The sequence below is a fragment of the Danio rerio genome, chromosome 25, assembly GCF_049306965.1.
Source record: "Danio rerio strain Tuebingen ecotype United States chromosome 25, GRCz12tu, whole genome shotgun sequence".
Taxonomy (NCBI): domain Eukaryota; kingdom Metazoa; phylum Chordata; class Actinopteri; order Cypriniformes; family Danionidae; genus Danio; species Danio rerio.
This window is the reverse complement of record NC_133200.1, coordinates 22,565,740-22,587,750: the sequence shown is the minus strand read 5'-3', so window position 1 is coordinate 22,587,750 and position 22,011 is coordinate 22,565,740. Positions and strand designations below refer to the sequence as shown.

The window sequence follows — 22,011 nt, the reverse complement described above, 5'->3', positions numbered from 1 at the left end:
CAGTGATAATGTCTGCTTGTCTCCACCAACGACTTCTGCAGACTTCGCGTGATGTTCTGAATGTTTTTAATGTTTTTTTTTTTTTTTTGGTAGATAGACACAAGTGGCTCTCTGTATTTGTTTGTTTGTTAACAAAACCAAAAGATTTAGCAAAAGCAGAATAACCATAATATGCAGACATTTCCATTTTGGTGCTTTGCTTTCGAGGCTGTCACCTAGCAACAGCTGTACACAAAGCAGCAACTTGATGATGCAAGCGTACCAGGTTCAGAAGGAAAAAAAGACAGTGTAAACACAAACCAGCCGAGAAGGTGGCGAGGGGGCACAATCAAACTTGGGTTCAGTCCAGGCAACTGAACCAAGCGTGAAAGCACCCTAATTGTTTACCTATAGAGTAACAATACGTGCTAGCAAAATAAACATTGTACATTTTAATCTCACACAGACTTTAGGCTGTTTTAATAAGGTTACAGTATGCCTTCTCAACTGACAGTATAATTAGCCAGATGAACAAACTGTAGAGTAAAACACATCCAGTCATCATTTTCCATATAAACGTATTTTTATCACAAAGTCTTGTACATGTGTTATCTGTTATGACCTATTCTACAAAGCGTAGTCCATCATAAACTTGACATTGTTTATTTTACCAATGATACACCACAAGTAGTGTTGCTAGAAGCCCACGTTAAAAACACTCGGCCACTGAGGCTTTGCACTCTGTGTAAACAGTCAAGCCCAACCTTTCATGTGCAGTTCTTTGATCCTGAAATAGCGTTTCTCATCATGCTCCCCAGTGTAGAGTGACATTTAAACAATTAGTGGCTTTTGGGCAATCAATGTCAGATTTAGCAAGAAATGTCTTGCACCACAAACCCCACACGGAATCCATTTGATCATGATCCAGCAGTGAGAGTCCTATCAGATTGAGAGATATTAGACACAGTCTAGTGTCTATGGTTTCCCAAACTGCTGCTCATCTCTCAAATAGAGTTTTTGGTCAAGTCTGTTTCTGAATCATTGGCTTTAGCCCTTGAGCGCCAGTTTGGTTTAATGTGTGATGGTAATATTTCAGACTGCTGATTTCGTAATTTCCTGTAAAGGGGATCATTCCTCCGCAACATGCAAATGAACGAACAGGCCACTGCAGACATAATCAGAAGCACAGCAGTGAGGCTGATTATCAATCCGTCGTTGATGACATCATCATTTTTTCTTTTGGAAACCTCAGTGGTGGTGACATTAATGCAGTTTTTCAAATGTCTACTTTGCATGTCTGTAATCTCCACACACACCTCGTACTGCGTCAGTGAGTGTAAGTTTGTGAGGTTGAACTTTTTTACATTAGACACCACATGGGAAGTGAACTGCAAGGAGTGGTGCTGAGAATTGGTTGACCACTTAATATTCGAAACAAGACTTCCCTTGGGTGGCACCCAAGATATGCTCACCGAATTTGGCTCTGTGTTTTCGACTTGGATGTGTAGAGATTCATTTACCAGTAGTGGATAATAGCCATTTACAATGACCAAGACAGATCTCATGTCCACACCTATGAGATTGTGAGCCACGCAAGTGTACTGTCCGGCTTCGTTCTCTGTAATACCATAAATGTCAAACGTTCCCTCGGGATGCAGGTGATACTTCTTGGAGTCCATCTGAGGCAAGATCTTCTCGCCTGAAGGTGTGACCCAATAAATCTCCGGTTCAGGGTCGGCAAATGCCCTGCAGTGGAGAGACACCAAATGACCAGTTCCCACATTTACCTGATCAGGAAGGCTCTCTGGAGATATTAGTGGCAGGCAGATATCTGCCATTTCTCGTGAATGCACCTGCTTGACAAGACGACCTTCAAACTCTGAAGGCCCTGCGCATAAAAGGGCATCCAGTTCCATGAAGCGGACCCTGGTATTGTTCATATTGATCCAGCGAATGACACAGTCACAGTAAATGGGGTTGGAGTGGATGCTCACCTCTTGAAGGTTAGGCAAGGATTCCACTGTTATGTGATGAAGGGCCCTAAGGGCATTGCTATTCAGCATCAAGGACTCCAGTCTTGGGAGTTGAGAAAAAGCATTTGGGTGAATATAGGAAAGTCGGGGGTTGTTTGTGGCTTCGATTTTGGTAAGCTCTGGTAGGTTATGCAAGGCGAAGCTGTCGATTGAAACTAACTCTGGCATGCTGTTAATACCAAGTTCTTTCAAATGGATCATGTCGACAAAGTCACCCCTTTGGATCCTCTCGATGGGATTCTTGTTAAGGTCCAGAAATTTGAGGTTCCGCACTTGTCTGAGAGCAGCTTGAGGTACTTTTGGGAACATATTATCATAGAATGACACGCTTTCTAGCTTATCAAGGCCAACCAGGGCACTGTCAGGGATTTCAGTGAGGTTCATTCTGGTTAGCACAAGACTGCGGAGATTGATAAGGGGCTTGAAATTCATGTTTTGTATTCTGGCAATTGGATTCTCTCCTATCATCAAGATTTCTAGCTGGGAAAGATCCTGGAACCACTCTGATCTTATGGCTCTTAGCTGGTTGGAATTAAGATGAAGCCTCAAAAGCTTATTAAGCCCTTGGAAAGCCTCTGCACTGATCAAGGAGAGTAGGTTATGGTTAACATAGAGCTCTTGCAAGTTTGGAAAGTGTGCAAGGAAATTATCATGAAGGCTGCTTAGCCAGTTCTCTTCTAGGTGCAAAGACAAAAGTTGTGGAATGTGACCTATATATATATCACTCAGTGAGGATATGTTATTTCGAGATAGGTCTACCTCAGTTAGGTTTACCAGGTAGTCCAAGGGACTGTCAATCTTTGCAATGCTGTTTGCTTGTGATAGAAGTACTTGTGTGTCTGAAGGCAACCTCTCCGGCAGAGTCAAAAGTCCTAGATCATTACAGTCCACAGTCGGAGCCTCATTATACATGGACAAGGGAGAGAACCAGGGTCGGATTTCACATTTGCACAGCTTGAGGCACACAACACTCCACTTAGAGGCCTGAACTGAGTTCGTCAGTGCGAGTCCTGCCAGCAAACAAACTGCAAACAGCAAATCTTTCATCTTGGTCCTGCTCTCTTCAGCTTGTAATTGGTCCTTATGGGGTCTGGCGTTCCAGGCGTTAAATTCACTAACACAGAATCATTTGTTATGACAACATGGGTGTATTTCTGCTGATGGCAAGTTCCCCAAAGCAGCGATTTTGTCTGTTATCGTCCTTGGCAGAGAGTTGCAACCTTTCAATTTACTCAGCTTTGGGTTGTCATGCAGGCTGCAAATGTGAAGGTCAGCGTATCCTTAGGGGAATAGAAGCAGGGAAAGTGGAAATTTGCAGGGTGAGCTCAGGTTCCTGTTGGGAATGGACCACTTGTCTGCCATCGTTATTATGTTCAATCAGTCACACTCGTCACTTCCCATCTGCGGAAAATAAGAGACAGGAGAGAGGTAATGAATACGGTGTCACATTAGCGTCAAGAAGAGCCATCTTGGCATTTAGAAGCATGAAAATATATTTAGGCCATATGAGTGAATGTATTATTGCTTTTTTGAGCCATCAAATAACACAATATTGCTGTTTTGACCTCATACACCTGCCTTTTTCATACCTGTCACGTGACCACCGAGACTGCTCTAGCAATATATTAATGTCAGTGGCTTTTTATGTGCATGAATGCTGGTGGTAAAAAAAATTAGCATACATTTCCATAGTCCTGAATGTTTGGTTTATGACAGAAGTGTATATTTACTCCACCTGGTCTTTGTATAAGTGCATCAGTATGCAGTTCCATCTTATTTCTGTCACAGATCATTTTGCATTTGTGAGATAACGTGCTTTATTTGGTGACTGACTGGCCTGACACTTAAATCTGTTGCTTTCATTCCTACGCTATGATGCGTTATGAATATAATAACTTACTTTAACCACATTTATATGAAAGCCAATTTAACAAGTGTCATTCCCATCATACATAACACATTTAATTTGTGTTTCACATTCCTTTCCAACGTGTTATCCAAGCATACTAAGGGCATTGCTAACATTGGTTTTTATTGTCTCATAAATAGACATTAAAGCCAGCTGAATGCACAGAGGGGCAATTATTCCACAATGAAGTGCTATCCCAAAGGGCTTGGCGATAACCACGGTATTTTGTCTCTCAGTGGCAGCTGCCAGTGGCGTAGTAAGTTAATTAGGACATTTTAAAATGTGCCTGTAAACTGTGCTTTGTAGTGTACCTGTTCTGTGGCTGCGGAAAACTTACTTAAAATGTTTTAAATAGTGGAACAGCAGCACTGTGTGTGTAAAATATGTGATTGTGGTGCTGCATGTGAGTTGTTCTTTACCCTTTTAGAGTATACAATGATTAAAAACAGATGTGTTATGAGTGTTTATTAAAGTATTAAAGAAATTAATTTAAAAAAAGCATATCAAAATGTCTCTGGGGGCATTTACAGTACATAACACTGTTCTTAGCATGAACCTCACATTTGCAATCAAATGTTATAAAAATACATGTAAAACACTAATTGGATTTTGGAAAATTTTCATGTAACATGAAATCAAACATCTGAGATTTCACTAAAGAGTATGGAGGGGTACACTTCAGATTCTAGCCAGCACTGGAGGAAATATCTGAAGAGAAGCTGATGTGAAGTATGATGTCATCAACATTGCTGATTGTTAATATTGGTGAAAGTTCTAAATTGGTCATTGTTTTGGAGCACACTAGCTTTTAGATAACCTTAAGGCTAGCATAATCATGCTGAAAGACAATTTTTCATGATTTCATAAAGACTTCAAAGGGCACCTGATGATAATAATCTTTTGGAAGCTGTTTGGACAGAACTGTGTGTACTCATAGCGTGTCCACAGTCACATTGGAGTGTTAGAAACACAATACGACTATTTTTTTTTTTTTAAACTTCCTGACGTTAAAATTGGATCCAAATCCCTCCCATTTTGAGGCGCAATGTGACATAGGAGTGCGGTTTCCCCGCCCACTGAATTGATTGCCAAACGTGTTTTAACATGTCTCCATAGTAATGTGTATAATCATATCCACAAGACAGGCAGACCCCTTTAGTTTTTCACGATTTGTTTTTGTGATTTTTTTTTGTGAAATGACTGATAAACGGCGGTAATTCACAGAAATTTGTGGACAATTTGGATATATATATATATATATATATATATATATATATATATATATATATATATATATATATATATATATATATATATATATATATATACAGTATAAATATAAAAAATTATATGTATATAATAATTATATATATATATATATATATATATATATATATATATATATATATATATATATATATATATATATATATATATTTATATAAATCCATACAGCAAAGGATATTAACCTATATCCTGTCACATTTGCCGTTAATTGTGTGCGCTACGAGTGTGTGTCCGCTGTGTGTGCGCATGAACTTTGTTACAACATTGTTTATGACTCATTGCAGAAAGTTCTTGTAGTATTTTACTGTAGTATTTCTCACAAACTTTACATGAAATCTGCTTCCTTCATGTCTGTCACTATGCTGTTTATCTGATGGAGACAGACACATTGACAGGCACTGGGGAATGGTGGGCGATGAACTAGCCTTAAAGGCAAAGGCAACAAAAACAGCTACTTTTTTTGTTTAGAGCAGTTAATTTCAATATTATGAAAGCTATAATATATAATCTGATGGGTGTTTAGAGCTGAAATCTTACAGACACATTCTGGAGAAACAAAAGACTCATCTTAAATCTTGAAAAAGAGGTAAAATAGGTGCCCTTTAACTCTCTGTCTTGCACAGGCTGACAACTTGATTACCAAAAAAGTACTGCTATAGACTGTGTGGTTTGTGATAAGGTTTACATTCAATAATATCGATTGACAGCTCTTACATATATAAATATAAAAAATGTGGACGCTGACACAGAAAATCTCTGTACAGTATATTTGCTAGATCTCACTTTATATTTTGAAATTATGATTGGCTTGCAACCTTGAGGACAAAAAGCACAGAGCAGCCTGGCCAAGCTAGATGAAGCTGTCAGGATCACTATAGGAGCGGGTTTGCAAAAGAAGCCCTCTAGGACAGTGTGCTTATGTTAGTCTGACTATGGCAGCGAGTCAACACAAGCAGGTGGGAGCATTTTTTTTTCCTCTGTTCTCCTTGCTTTGCCATCTGTTTGGTCCTGTAGTCCGCTTTTTTGCCAGGATTGCGCAAAGATCACCATTCATCCCAACAACAGTGCAAATGATGAGGTTGTAAAACTTGTTTCAGAAGCTGCTTACTATCTGATGTATGAGAATTCGGTGGTGTGTTGAAGTGTTAGGAAAGGCTGACTGAAAGAAGTGGCTTTTTTGATGTCAAGAAATTAGTATTATTACTAAAGCTTAATTGTTATTTTGTAACAGTTCTAGCCTGGGATGGGCGTCATCTCGTGTCTCAACCAATGAGAACATTTGTAATTGGCCTAATGCTGAGATCACACCAAATGGAAAGCGATATCACTCGCATTAGCATACTCATGGGATATATTTCACATTACGCTAATTGCATACATGGATTCTTCTATAATTACAATCAATTCTCATATATTTGTGTGTTTGCATTGACTTTGTTTTACCTTTAAGGTAATACTTTAAAGTAAGTTTGCTTTTGGTGTGAGCCCAACATATTATGATACATATGCTGCAGGCAGTCTCAAATCAATGAATAAATGTTCTGAAGTAAAGATTTTCAATGGTCAGATTAGTATGGAGTAGTGAAATCTTGTAAGGACCCTGTAATTCTGAACACAGTTCATACATCTGTACTTCTATCACAAGCAGCTCTCTGTAAACAGTGTTATAGTATTATATCTGAAAACAGCGTGGTGCAAGGACAGGAACTGGGAACCCAAATCGCTATATCACTAAATATTTGCTGTGGCAGTTGGTTTTAGATTTAATTTGATTACAGTAATGTCTATAGCTGCGTCCCAAATGGCACACTATACACTATGCACTCATGCACTATGTACTTATGCACTTACACACTCAACAGGATAGTATATGTATGTAGTGGCATCCCAAATGGCACACTAATGTTTTTTTACTAAGCGGAAATTCAAACCGTTTCCCTGATGACGTTTGACGGTTGCCAAATCAGTGAAATAAATGACCGAATTATTAAATAATACCTGCCGTGAGTATTGCCGCATTTACCATCGGGAGCCGCTAATCACTCTCTTAGGAGAATTTAGCTTTCACCATCCAAAATATATAAAGTTATCCAACATACTGTATGCGTTCGATAGCTCCGCCCTTTCCGCTACGTAAGCAAATCTACGGTCGTTGAGTGCATGAAGTGTCCATCATTACACACTTCATTTTAGCGGCTGAATGAGTGCATCATCCGGGTAGTTAAAGTGCACTTATGATTTTTTTGAGTTTTCAGTGTGAACACACTACTTACACTATTTATACTACAAAATGGCGTAGAATAGTGCATACGTATGCGATTTGGGACGCAGCTTACGTTAAAGTATTGTTATCAAGTTTTTATTAGAAGTAATCAGATATTGAAAGTGTTGTTGCACTTTCTTCCATATACATTACCTTTTAAAACAAAGTGGACAACGTACTACTTTTGAATTTATGATAGCAATAAATCGTGATTTTAAAAAATGTAGTCTGTGCAGAAAACTATTTATATATTATATTATATATGTATTATACAACAGTTCTGTCAGGTTCTCGAATCTGATTGGCTGATAGCCGTGTGATATTCTGCAATATCAGAACTCGTATATCTGCCTTTTCAATCTTGTTTAATACTCTGCCACATAGAGTGACAGCAAATCAATAAACTCACTACAGTTTGACAAATAATGCAGCTGTTGGACAACAGAATGTACTTTTGAGGCTTTTAGGGAAGAATATAGTTGTTTAGATTGCAACTATGCAGTTTATTTATAAAGACAGTGCCTATTTTAAATATTTATAATTTCAGAGAAACATTAGTTTGTTATTAAACAGAGCAAATACAGTTGGCGTTGTCCATCCATAAGATGGTGACAGAGACCACATAATAAGCCCTTAAAGGAGAAAATGTCATAATTTCTAACTACAGCTGATCAAATCATTATTAAACTGGTAAGAGACTTTCTGAAGTTTGTCGCACACCGGATGCGCCACGACACGGCCTGCACATGACAGTTAAAAGTATCGCACACCAGACGCGTACATTCGCATTCTATTTAAAATTAAACTATTCAAATGGCACTCTGTGGTGTGGCAGAAAAATGAGCAGTGTCCTGAGTCATGGCTGGGCACCACGGACAGCTGCCGACTTGCAGAGCCGATGTGTTTACCCTGATAGAGACTTATGTTTAGAATTCTGAAATGCGTGCGTCGCAGAGCGGTGCTTCGGGTGTATGACGCCCTTAAGTCGATCTCTTTCTTTTGCATGTCGTAGTGCGGTATTGATACTACATAATTGTAGTGTATTGAGTGTGAGATGGGACTAACATTAAAGGAATGTATGTATTTTGAGTTGGCCACTCTTTGTATAACCCTGATTTGCCTTTTGGTAGGCCATCTGTTTGTTTCTAATAAGTCTCCTGCTTTCGTTACTGCGGACTAGTTAAGTAAAAAGAAAGAAAGAAGAAATGCCTGCATGTGTTAACAGTTGTTATTGTAATTGTTATTGTTATTGCAAACACAGCAGTAATCTAGTAGTGCTTGGCTTTTTCAGAGTTATTTATTTTGATCTCTCGATTGCAAATAATAGGGTAATGTCTTTAGACTGATGGCATTTCATGCCGTTCAGCCTTATATTCTTAATATGTGAGCAGAATCACCTGTTTGGACATTACGCTAGAGAATCATTCTAATACTAGCTTTAAAGTGATGTTTGTGAAGTAGCAACGGTTTCTGCTGTTTTAATGTCAGCTGTAGATGTGAATGAATGGCTGAAGAAAGTAGTTCTCTTACAAAAAGATTTTTAGACTGTCCGTGTTTGATTTTGTTTTTTTCTCTTTTTTATACACATGATTATGCTGTCGAACTATTGTATAAACACAATATCACACTCGTAGCAGTGTGATATGGCTGTACAGTATATTGGCCTCTGCCTGTGGTCTCATGCCAACACACGCCTCCCACCAGTGCCGATATACAGCCATATTACACTGCTACTCATGTGATATATATATATACTGTATATTAAATTATTATATTGTATTATGAATTCAAAAGAAGTATATTGTGCACTTTTCTTTTAAAAGTTGTCTAGATATATTTCTCAAATGTCAGATTTGTTTAGTAGCAAAAAAACTGCAGATGTGTCATCACACGCACATATACAAACACATGTCGTGTTCTCTTCATTTCTCCCATTTCTGTCCATTTTCTGTTAAGAGCTTTGCTGTAAAGATGCCCACACACACTAATCTGCCATGTTCTTGTATGTGTCCTTGTTACTGAGAGCCTCCACTGTTCTGCTCACTTCATTATGGCAAATAGTGATTGAAATAGTAGAGAGTGCTTCTGTTTCTGAATGCAGGAAAGGGTCAAAGGGTCAGTTAACCAGCATCATGGCTCGACATGCGCATTATTCATGCATACGGCTACATGGTGTGTTGCAGAATGTTAATGTAATGCTCTAATGATATGGTTTTTATCAATGATATATTATGGTTTGTGAAACAGTGGTTGAATGTGAGTGGACAGATGGATTTCTACTGGAAAGTTTCACTGAGGGTATCAATCCATCCCAATTTCATGAAAAAATGTAACAACATAAGTACGCTAAAAAATATATATATATATATATATATATTCAAAGATGATTCCTTAAATTTACTTTTGTAAGGTAAGCTGTTGTGAACAATTTGTTTGGGTTGAAATTAAACAAACAATTTAAGTTGAACAATACTCAATTTATTTATTTATTTTTTCTAAATTCAACCTATATAAATTGTTTGCAACAATTTTGCAGAAATAATTTGTATTGTCAGAAAAGTGGCTAATTTTTATGAATTGATTTCATTCATAGATAAATATTGCCCCAATCTCAATCCCTTACCCAAGGTGTGGATGAGCACATCATACTAAAATGTAAGAATGAGATTTCAAATGCATACAAATGAGCCACAAAATCACAAAGTTACGAATTGCCATGAGATTGTGTTGATCAATCTGAGCTGCGTTTTCCAAACAACAACGTAACTAGTGGCTGAACTATTATTGAACGATGCATTATTTGGGAAAAGAACGATGTAACGATGAGTGTTTCCCAAAACCCGTAGCTTCACTGTCGCAGATCTATCGTTTCAACCATGTTAGTTATAAAACGCCCATAATGGTGCTCTAAACAGGGTGGAGTAACTATTCTTCAGAGAAGAACCCCATAATTTTTTTGTGCAAATTATATTGTTTTACACGCACACACATTAAAGAATTTCCATTACAAATATTTTTGAAAACTATACATATTCTATACTAAAACATAAAATCACTTACAAAAGCTAACACTTATTTTAATATTATGTATAAATCATATAAACAAATAAATAATGAGGCTATTTATACCACTGCAGAAATGTTCTAACCAACAGGCCCATGTCATATACAGTAGGCTACATTTCTTAATAAATAACCTACTATAAAATAAAAGCATTAACGTATGATGTGTTTTATTTTTGTAACCCACTGTAACTCGATACATGCACTGTATGATCCTAAAAATAAACACAAGATAAAAGCTGCGACTTTTTAATAGCATTTAATAACTTTAATCTCAAAATCTAAATTAATCTGTAACGATCAAACTGTAACATATTTTATTTTAAATGAAAATTAATGTTAAATTTATACTATGTATGCATATAATGCATTTATTTAATAATTTTATGGTTGGCTTATTTTTATATTGTTGTATATTTTCTATTTTAAATTCTTCTTAAAAAGGTTATTTATATCAAATATAATCTGTTGTTAAAATATTATACAGTACTTAATTTTAAAAGTATTTTAAAGTATTTAAAAACATTTTAAAATAATTACTTTTTAAATGCCATTAAATGAGATAAAAAATATTAAAATATATAAATATTAGCACCTTTTGAAAAATAAATTGGGTTATTTTCAGTTTAATTATTTTGTGGCCTTTATGTAAAATTTGTTTCAGTTTGTTCCCAAGGTAACATTCCTAATTAAAGGGAAAAAATATGCTTTTTTAAATTAGTTTCCGATACTAAAACTGAAATCTAAAGACCAAAAGTAAAATGGATTTATAGAAAAATATATGTGATTTATAACAAAAATGATTCCAAATAAAGCCAAAGTTGTATGTAAGATGCCTGTTTGTCCTTTCAATAGTGAAATCAATCTAAAATCCTGCCATATTTGAAACACAAAGTGCATTTTGATTGACTGAATGACTGAGTGCTGTGAGTTTTTGTCTACGTGTTTTTCTCTCTCTTTTTGACTGGAAGTGTGTAGTGTATTTTGTCGGAACAACACCAACAGCAGTTCCTCTGTCCATGTGCATTAATCACACATTTTTGTTGACAACCCCTTTCCTAGAGTCAAGAGTCCATCCACTTTACCTGAAATATTTATGGCTTGCCTCTTTTAGAGAAAGCACTCATGAAACGAACACACACAGACACACAAACACTCATCTGAAGCAACAGACAACACATAAAATAGCCCTGCTGCGCAATGTTTTATTCACTAGGATGGAATGAGTTGAAACCTTGCCGTACTTCGGGCAGCGGGTAGCATTTTTTTTTTAGCAAAGTGTGTGTGGGGTGCCATCTGGAATTGAGGTGACACCTTGTCACAGTACGATGTAAAAAAAAAAGCCTTCCCGTTTGGTCTGTGTTTAGGAGTGGAGTGGATCTGAAGTGCTGCTCGGGTTTGGTTTCAAACTTCGCAGGGAATGAAAGTAAGAACGATAAATGTGTGCAAAACACAAACAGTTAATGGATTTCAGTGGTGTAAAGTAACAAATTACAAATACTCAAACTACTTTAATTGAGTCAATTTTCCTCAGGGATTGCACTTTACGTAGTAGTTTTAAAAGTGTGTACTTTTTTTTTTTTGTGCTGTACCTGTTCTTTTACTCCGCTAATCCTTTCAATCTGCAGTCTCTCAATTTTTCTTGCCTACGCAGATTGGCAGTAGAATAATTAGTTCTGTGATTCCTGTCCAATCAAATCATGCATCGAAAAATTGCATCGGACAAAGGCTGCATTTACACTGCATGGTTTAAGTGACCCAATTTCGATTTTTTCTTCCATGTAGCACAGATAGGATTCGGCCCATGTATGTGTAAGCAGGATTTAAATCAGATTCAGGCCTTGTTCATATGTGGAAATTTATCCAATATGAGTCAGATCTTTGCTCTCGTGTCTGCAGTGTAAGCAGATAGATCAGATTTTCACCTACCAATGTGAGTCGCGCGTCATTAAAAACCGTAACGAATGATGTCAACACAGGCGATTTAATTTTAAAACAAACTTCAGCAGAGTCTTAAAACCTTACATTTCATTTACTAGAACTATTGATGCGCATAATAACTGATTTACCATTAACCGAAAGGGTGCGCTTTTAACCGATTAATGGTGTCAGTTAAATGATTAAAAAATATTATAATACATATTTTTGAAGTTCGGCTGCATAAGTAGCCAATCACAGCAAACAGAGAGGTGCATATTTTGAATGGTTTACTAATGGACGTGAGTTCTTTTCGAAGCCCTGCCACTGCGCGCTGTGCGGTCGCAGTTAAAAAAAAGTCAACTCTAAGCAGAAAAAGCTTGTTACGTCAGTTGTGTCTTTTTCATTCTCCAATCAAATGAAAGCAGAGGCAGAGTTTCTGTTGATAAAATACATATTTTCCATGGAGCGATCAATTTGAGGTAGCTTGCTATTTTTATTTGACGGAAGAAAAAAAATGTGATTGGACAAACAGTCTATGCTGGTTCTTAAAAAGAATTCAGTCAGTGTTTTGATTTAAACTTGTCATTTAAGTGAAAATATCTAGGGCAGGTCTACTTATTTTGTTATTTAGTTTATTCTGTTTTTCTTTGCTGTTGGAAACATTGCAGGTGCTTGAAGATGTGCCGTTGTTCTGTATGATGTGGTTGACATGTTAAAATAAATCAGTATTTTAAAATGCCATATTTAATGTGTCAGACACAAAATAGACACGTCATTTTTTTTATTTATTAAATAGTAATTTAATATTAATCTGACCGGTTATCGGTTAATATTTGGTTAACGAGCGACGGTTGTCAATTGACAAAATTAACCGAAATGAGCATCCTTACTAGAACAAAAGAAGCTTTTAAATTGTCATAAAGCACAAGTATTCAAGTATGTTAGCAAACGAGAGAGAAAGAGAGAGAGAGAGAGAGCACAACATCCGCCACATAAACAATATATAAAACTGTTGCATACATCACATGCTTAAATCACGCCATGGACATTACATTAACATGTCTTTTGGTTTAAAAAAGCCTAGATTAAAAGAAGATGGCCAAATCAGAACTTTTCTGTCATAAACGATAGTAAAACAACTTGTCAAAAAAGAATAAAAAAATGAAACCCAGCTAACAGATTAAACACAGGAATGGAGAAATGGGCGCTCTTTTATTGTCAAATGTCAGTCAGCGCCTGCTCTTTTTTTCCTGGTCATTGCGTCTTGTTATTATGTGCAGTGTAAATGCAGACAATCAGATTTGATTCACTTTTAAAAGATGATGTAAGCAGGTCGTCCAAAAATTGGATTCAGTCACAAAATCCGAATTGACCATCAAGATCTGCAGTGTAAATGCGGCCAGACTGACTTCAAGACACAGATGTCCTAAAAATTTGCAGTTTGGAAGCATCAAAAATGTCCAAAAAGACGCGAAATTGTTAAACACAACATCACTGATGAAAAGATAAAAGATCTCTACTGGATAATGGCTGAAATCTCAAAATTAATTTAAAAACAGTCACTAAATGCACTACAGAATCTTCCGTTTTCAAGCACATGCAAAAGTGGCATGTATTCTAGCAGTGCTGCATGAGCTTGGTTTGCTGTGCCACACCTGATGGATGCTCGTAGTTTGTTAGTCAGGGTTCAAAATTAGTAACCAAAGCCAGTGTTTCCTAACCTTGTTGCTGAAGGCACACCAACTGTACACATTGTCAACCTCTCCCAAATCAAACACACCTGAATCAACTCATCAAAACAGTAGAAGAGACTCCAAAATCTGAAATGAATGGATTAGATAAAGGAGATGTTCAAAATATGCACTGTCGGTGTGCCTCCAGGAACAGGGTTGGGAAACACTGACCTAAGCATTACCATAATGTTACAGCTTTATTGTTTGCCTCTAAGGTTACACAGATTTTGCTCCCCATGTAAACGCATCAAACTTAAGCTACATTTTTAATCTGCAGGGTATAAGGTGGAATCATTGTCACAGCATAATACTCACTTTAAAAAAAAAATTTTACTTTATACTAATACTTTGAGCAGTATTAACAACACGTTTGTTTACTTTACTTGCACTACATTTTGTGGCAAGTAATAGTACTTGAGTATAATTTTTCTGTACTCTTCAAACCACTGATGGATTGTACATTTAACTCTTGACCATTGGTGTTCACCTGCGTGGTTTCGAATCCACTTTTAGTTTGGCTTGAAAAGCTGTAAAATTAGCTGAGGAAATGTTTTCATTTCATCTTTCAATTTAAACGGTTGACCATGTTTTTACTGTTTTAAATAATGACTGTTAAAGTAATTTAAAGAATGACTGTTTTAAATAATAGTTTAAACACACAGCATTGTTGGTTTACTAAAAAAAATCAAACAAACAATTCTGTTGCACTGGTACACTTGAATTTGGTTTAGCCGTAAAAAAAAAAACAAGAAAACTGAAATCTGAAATGTTTTATGGCATATTTTAGGGGGGAAAAAGATGATTTAGCATTCAAAAAATGTTTTATTTTGAATATTTTTTAAATAAATTGCTCTCCTGCTTTATATTTTCAGATTTTACATAGTATATGTATTGATTCTAGTACTTTTACCATAAACCGACATATCAACCATTTGGTAGATGCTGATATTTTACAGATTATGGCATGTGTTGAAAAAAAAGAATTTTGTCTATTAACTAGCGACATTAGGAGTTAAGAAGTCAAGTATATACAAGAAGAGTCGAATATACAAGGATGACTTCTACATGCATTCTACATTGTAACAAAAAAAAAACAAGTTTCCACACAAGTCCTTCATGTTGTCCCAACACAAATCCATAACACTAACCTAATTGTTTTTACTAATTTAAGTGGATTGAACATAAATCATTTAAGTTGTCCCAAAAAAAAACTCAAGAATCATGTTGATTCAGCTCATTTTAAGCTCAGCTCAGTGTACTCTGTTAGGGTTTATTCATACTGCTATTATAAATCAGTTCTATTATATAATAATGCTATTACCCATAATTGAAATTCTATTATATTCTGTTCTAGTTCATTCTTTTTTAAATTATAATATATTTATAATATTTGTTCATGATGTGTTTTGTTTCAGTATGCATTTTTCAGTTCTGTTTTATTTTGATTATTTTGTTTTTTTATTATTGTTTTTACTTTGCTATACTCTTTTCTCGTTTATCTATTCCATGCTATTCTACTTAACAAAATCATATTGTTTTCAGCTCATTTCTAATTTGGCCTACTCTGAGTCTGCTCTGCCATGCTATGTCAAATTATTATTAAATAATAGAGTTTTCTTCTATTCTTCACTGTTTAAATTTTGTTTTATTTCAATCTAATCTGTGTTTTATTCAATTATGTTCTATTCAATATGTGCTGTGCTCAGTTTTACTCCATTTCTTTTGAGGATTTATTCTGCTCTGTTCTATTTCTTTTTTGTAATCCATTTTATTCAGTTTTATATTATGATATAATTTATTTCACCGGATTCTATTTAAAATGTCATATTCTACTTTTTTGATTTCCGCTCTATTCTTTTGTGGTTTACTTTGATGTATCTTCTGTTGTGTTCAAGTCTCTGTACTGTGGTATTGAATACTGTGATTTAATTCTGTTGTACTCTATTCTGTTCTATTCTTTCTTTTTGTATTCTATTCTGTGTCTTAGGTTTGCTCTGCTTTACTGTACAGTATGTCCAGTTCTAGTTTATTTATTTTTAATAGTTTGCATTCTGCATTGTTCTATATTCTGTTATATTCCATTTTAACTTGTTCTTTTAAGTTTTGTTCTACTGATCTCAGTTCTACTATTTTTCTTTTTCATCCCTTTGTCTCCTATATATTTATGTTTTATTGTGTGTTCTGTTACAGGTTTCATTTCTTTTTTTTCTTTTTCTTTTTTTTTGGCAAATAAACTATTATTTTCTTCTGTGATGTTCTGCATTCTCTGTTTTCGATATTTCATTCTATTCTACTCAATAATAATATTCTTATCAAATTTTTTTAGAGATGCACAATATATTGGAGGCCATATTGATATCGGCCGAAAAATGCTATTTTAAATGTTATCGCTAAATGTTGGATATGAAAATTAGGCTACTTAACGGAGCTTTCTTCACAATGTTTATTCCTTCAAAGTCTGTCCTTGCCTTGTTTGGTATTGCTGTGCTTTAATAACTCAGCAAGTAATCATATTCCTTATCATTGTAGATATGTTTGATAGAGTGTCATTGTGTATTTTGGTTCAAATGACCTCAGGAAAAATATTAAATGTGTAAAAATAATAGCAGCGAGAACTCATTGGGTGGTTTGAATCTGATATGATTATTTGTTATTATCAACGCGATGCTTACTATGTGTAGTTAACGTAAGATTGTATTCAGTTTGATTAGCATATTTATAATGATTACAACGAGCGCACATAATGGCTATCCTCATACTAATTCCGAGGACAAACTGACTCCGATTCACCTGCATGTGCATCATGCAGCGCCTGCAGTTAAAGTTTTAAACTCACAGCAGTTGATCATAAACCTTTTATCAATCATTTTTTCTGCAATAGACAGCAAGAACGAACATAGAAGTATTGATTGACTGACAAGCAGCAGCTATATGTGTTCAAAAGAAACTAAAATGCCAAATGATGAAATATTTATATTTATAGGCTAAAATATATCGGTTACTGGCCTCAAAATCTTAAGAATTATCGGTTATGGATATCGGCCAAATGCCCATATCAGTGCATCCCTACTTATTTATCTTCTGATATGTTCAGTTCAAAATTGTTTTTTTTTTTTTTTTGTTTTTTTTGCAGACACAGTAGCCTACTCTATTTGGCCTTTTGGTTTTCTTCTACTCTGTTATTTCTGTTTAATCCTGTTCTACTCAGTTCTATTCTATTCCAATTATGCTTATTCAGTTCTATTCTCTCTACTCTGTAATTCTATTCTGTCCACATATTATACAACAAACTAACCAAATGTATTTCATGAGTTATGAGCTCGGCATGGCTAGGTGAGTGTGTTTTCCCCAGCGTGCTGTAATATATCAGCATTGTTTCCTATCACCCTACATGGCGTCACTTCAAACGCCTAGTGTGTAGTGTAATTAGATAAGATACTATGCTGACATGGCCTGTGTGTGTGTGTGTGTGTGTGTGTGTGTGTGTGTGTGTGTGTGTGTGTGTGTGTGTGTGTGTGTGTGTGTGTGTGTGTGTGTGTGTGTGTGTGTGTGTGTGTGTGTGTGTGTGTGTGTGTGTTATATAGTCGAACAGCTCTCACCTGCTCTCCGCACTGCTGGTGAACACACCGCATGACAGCAATTAATTACGCTTCAGCACTGCTGACAGAATCCCTATAGATATATCAGCTATTTCTGTCGCATATTCTTCAGCCCTGTCTCAAGACATGTTAGCATTTTTTCCCTCTATTGTCCCTATTGATTTCTTTCTCTCGCTCTCTCTTTGCTCCCATCTACACTTTGTTCATACGCATTAGGCATGAACCAGTGCTGCTTAAACTAAATATGTGTCATTTTTATCCTCCATTAAGCTTTGTTAGTAGATTTTGATTATAATCCATACACTGAAACTTTGTTACCCCATAGGGTTTTCATACTAGATTTTGAGCTGGCACAAAAGCATCCTTGATTCAGCTGTGTATATTGACATATTTACACTACAATAGTGGCACAGAAGTTGTTCTGGAGCAGCATTTAGGTATGTTTATGCAGACTGAGTAATGCAGCCCAGAGGTGGCATGAATGCATTTACACTGCAGTTCAATTAAATACTACAAAATAAGCGGGTTGCTTTAAGTTACTCTGGCTTTTATGCAATATTGCATCTTCACATTAAAATGTTTCTTTACACTAAAATGAAAATTACAATCATCTTTGAAATACAAACTAAGATGATTTAGAGCACTCTCATCCTCCATAGACAGTCTCGCCTCCAAAACTTCCTCCAAACAGACTGTATTTCTTCCATGGTTCATTCAAAATATTATCAAACTACAAGAATAATTTTGTTCAACAATGTTTTTTTTCAATAGCTCATTCTCCTCAGTGTCAGTATAGGGGGCATGATTATCGTGCCTGGTCATAACTCTGACTTATTACTAGGGCCAGAGAGGATCTGCGGACATTTTTGGCAATTTCTCCGGAGAATTTTGTAAAACATCTGTGGATTTATGTAGAATGATTTTAGGAGTATCATAACTAAAAACTTCATATACGAAATAAACAAATAATACTTTTTTTTGTTGTTGCTTTTAATGTTTACAATGCAAATCCAATTAGATCCACTTATTTGGTAAACAAAGCAAGTCTCGCATACTGATACTCACTCTCATCTACTAAAAGACAGAACATTTTTTTACAAACTGTATTGTAATTAAATCATATGAACATTTTTATTTAATTATTCTTATATCATAATAATATTAAAATTAATTAAAAAACTGAATAAGAGTAAATTTACACACATTTACACAGGTAAATAAATAGACTCACTGACGGGCTCAAAATCTGTGGATTTCTGCGTGCACAAATTCCATATGGGCCTACTTATTACCTCACCTGTGCTTTGATTCAAATAGAGGAAGTAACGCAATGCATCCAGTGCACAGTGTTCATGAATATGCGCAATATACTGACACTGAGGAGAACAAACTGTTGCATAAAGTCATTATTTTTTATTAATGTTTGCACAAAAGAGTTCGCGTAGCTCGATTATATTTTGATTGCACCACTAAAGACATGGACTGTTTTGACCAACTATTTCACGATAATTTGTAACTTTTTGATTTAGTGGTTAATTCGTATGAATTCATACAATCTCATTCATAAAATGACAGTTGGGTTTCGGGTGGGGTTTGGTGTCACGCCTCCTTTAAAAATCTTACATTTTCGTATGGCTGAACTTGTATAAATTAGCGACTAAACTGACAAAATTTAAAATAGTTACGTTTCCTCATTAGATCAGGCTGGTTTTGCCTGTTTTTTTTTTTTTTTTTGGCATCGTTTTAGACTTTGAACAAGTTGGGACCATGGAGGATCAGTGAATCTCAGATTGCTTTAAAGAGTAATGAAAGTCTCAGGAGGTTAAATAAGGGTGAATAATAGTAAATTAATACGAGAATTTCGGCTCAGTGTTCTCATATTTGCACTGCAGTGTGGGACAGAACTGTTCAACAGAATTGATGTATTTACCAAGAATGATTAATACTGCTCAGATGTAGCATGAATGCATTTATACTGCACTTGTACACGTTTCCACTACAAACCAAGGTGGCCGCTTTAACTTAGTCTGACTTTTATGTGACATTGCGTCTTCAAACTAAATTTTGAGCAGGCACAGCGGCACCTTAATTCAGCAGTTTATATTGCCAATGTTACCCCACAAATGTGGCAAAGTAAAGCTTTTAAGCAGACTTGAATGCAGCTCTGAGGTGGCATAAATGCATTTAGACTGCAATTACAACTGTACACTTAAACTAAGGTGTCCGCTTTAACTTAGTCTGGCTTTAATGCGACATTGCGTCTTTACAAAAAATTGGAGCAGACACAGAGCAGCCTTTCTCAGCTGTTTATTTGTACAAAAATAATACATTTTGACTAAAAGTTGACATTTAAATCTCTTTAAAATTTGACTAAAATATAATAATCATACAAATCTACTAATAACAAAAAAATGTAGACTGATATTAATATATTCTCAAATTAATTGCATAATGAAGGTAGGCATTGCCAAATTTATGACCCCCCCAACACACACACGCACAAACACATACAAAATTCAATTTCCTCATGACAACCTCCATCACATTATTAGATTCCGTTATTCCTCCTCTTGATACCTGTAGAGTCTCTTCTCGAGATTAAGACGTTTTTACGCATAGATTTTTTTTTATCACAAACATGATAAAAAAAATTGATAATAAATGATTTTAGAAGTGATACAAGTCTCATATGTAGTTATTAAAACATCAAGAGCGCATACAGTACGACCTCTGCATTGGTTCGCTATTAAAATCCCCCCTCAGAAAAGATGCACATGAGTCACGAAAGCGTGAGAGAGACGCGCTTACCGGAGAGAATGAGATTCCTTGTTTGAAACGCATAATGTATTCCTTTCCGCTCCTTCGCGTGGACGAGCTCCAGAATCGTGTGGTTTTGTTGAGATTTAGCTCCACGTGAATTGTAGCTTTATTTGAGAGCTTGTAAGATGTGGAGTCGCTCTCCATACGGGAAAAGGATGCTGAGCGCTCGGCGGACTGAGGAGAAGAGAAGCGCGTGTCCGTCCAGCCTTCAGCGCCGCGCTTCTGATGATACACACATGCTGGTGCGCGCTCCCTCCTCCCAGTTTCCCCGGGGACAGGCAAATTGCTGCCTGTCGTTCGCGCGTTTGGTGCAAGCTGATTGGTCGAGGCGAGCTGTCAGTCAGGGGATGGATGCCTCATGCATATGTTAGCTAGAAGAAGGGGCGGGGCTATTGTTTTGCTACCCCCTCTTTTACTTTATTTATGCCTTGTCAATATAGAGGGTCTTTTTAATCTCTGAAAATGTCGCTGGAATATTTGTGATTTGTGGTTTTGCTTAGGTTTGACATTTGATAATAAGTGGTGAGGCAACAACAAGACTGTAATATTATATGTATAATATTTCTGACTGAATAATTAAAATGTTAACATCAAGAGTGTGAATTGTGATGTATCTTTTGCTCACCAAAGCTGCATTTATTTGGTTTAAAATACAGGAAAAAGGCATGAAATACTATAACAATAGGTGTTTTGCATATTATATGTATTTAAAAGTATTAAAGTAAATAGGATTTAAGAGGATTATGTATATATATATGTGTATATATATATATATATATATATATATATATATATATATATATATATATATATATATATATATATATATATATATATATATATATATATATATATATATATATATATTCTATGACGTTAAGGAATTTCAACAGTTATTACCTAAAGTCTAATACACTTCATATCTTAATGCCCAAGAAACATTTTTGTTTTTGGGAGGGAAGGGGGGTGCACTGCCCACTAGGATATTGACACACCCACATTTCTTATTATTATTAATATTAAATGTGACATTTTATAAAAATAAATACAAAAAAATTATTAACAGAAATGTTTTGAATTAAAAAATAAATATTTGTTGGATATTCTGTCGGATGTGGTGTCTGAGAGAGCTTAACATCTTTTAAGTTGAGAAAACTTTTGCATCTTTATCAATTTGGTCAAAATACGTGCATGCAGATTATCATAGTACACGCAAATACAGAAATGGGCTGCAAATAAACACACCAAAACAACAACAAAAATGTTTAGAACCCTGCTGCTTCCTCTTTAGAATCAAAAGTGTTGTTGGAAATAAGAGAGGTGAATTTTTAGGTATATTTTGACATCCTGGTCACGGTTCTTTGATGTTTGTATATTTTTAGTCCTAATAATCTGACGTCTGGCA

The 22,011-nt window shown here is 35.6% G+C and overlaps 2 protein-coding genes across 3 annotated transcripts in view; one reads left to right on the top strand and one right to left on the bottom strand.

The window, feature by feature from the left end:
- The window catches only part of immp2l (inner mitochondrial membrane peptidase subunit 2), a 191,557-nt gene that overhangs the window by 144,599 nt on the left and 24,947 nt on the right, over nucleotides 1-22,011 (top strand). The window lies entirely within an intron of this gene.
- Nucleotides 417-20,833, bottom strand: lrrn3a (leucine rich repeat neuronal 3a). Its single transcript, XM_021473860.3, has 2 exons — nucleotides 20,595-20,833; nucleotides 417-3,413 (listed from the first exon to the last, which is right to left on the bottom strand). Exon 2 carries the CDS (start codon nucleotides 3,057-3,059, stop codon nucleotides 984-986), a length of 2,076 nt encoding a protein of 691 aa, XP_021329535.1. The 5' UTR covers nucleotides 3,060-3,413; nucleotides 20,595-20,833; the 3' UTR covers nucleotides 417-983.

What these genes read in the sequence shown, in the direction of transcription:
- lrrn3a (XM_021473860.3), bottom strand. Translation starts at nt 3,059, where the DNA reads ATGAAAGATTTGCTGTTTGCAGTTTGTTTGCTGGCAGGACTCGCACTG.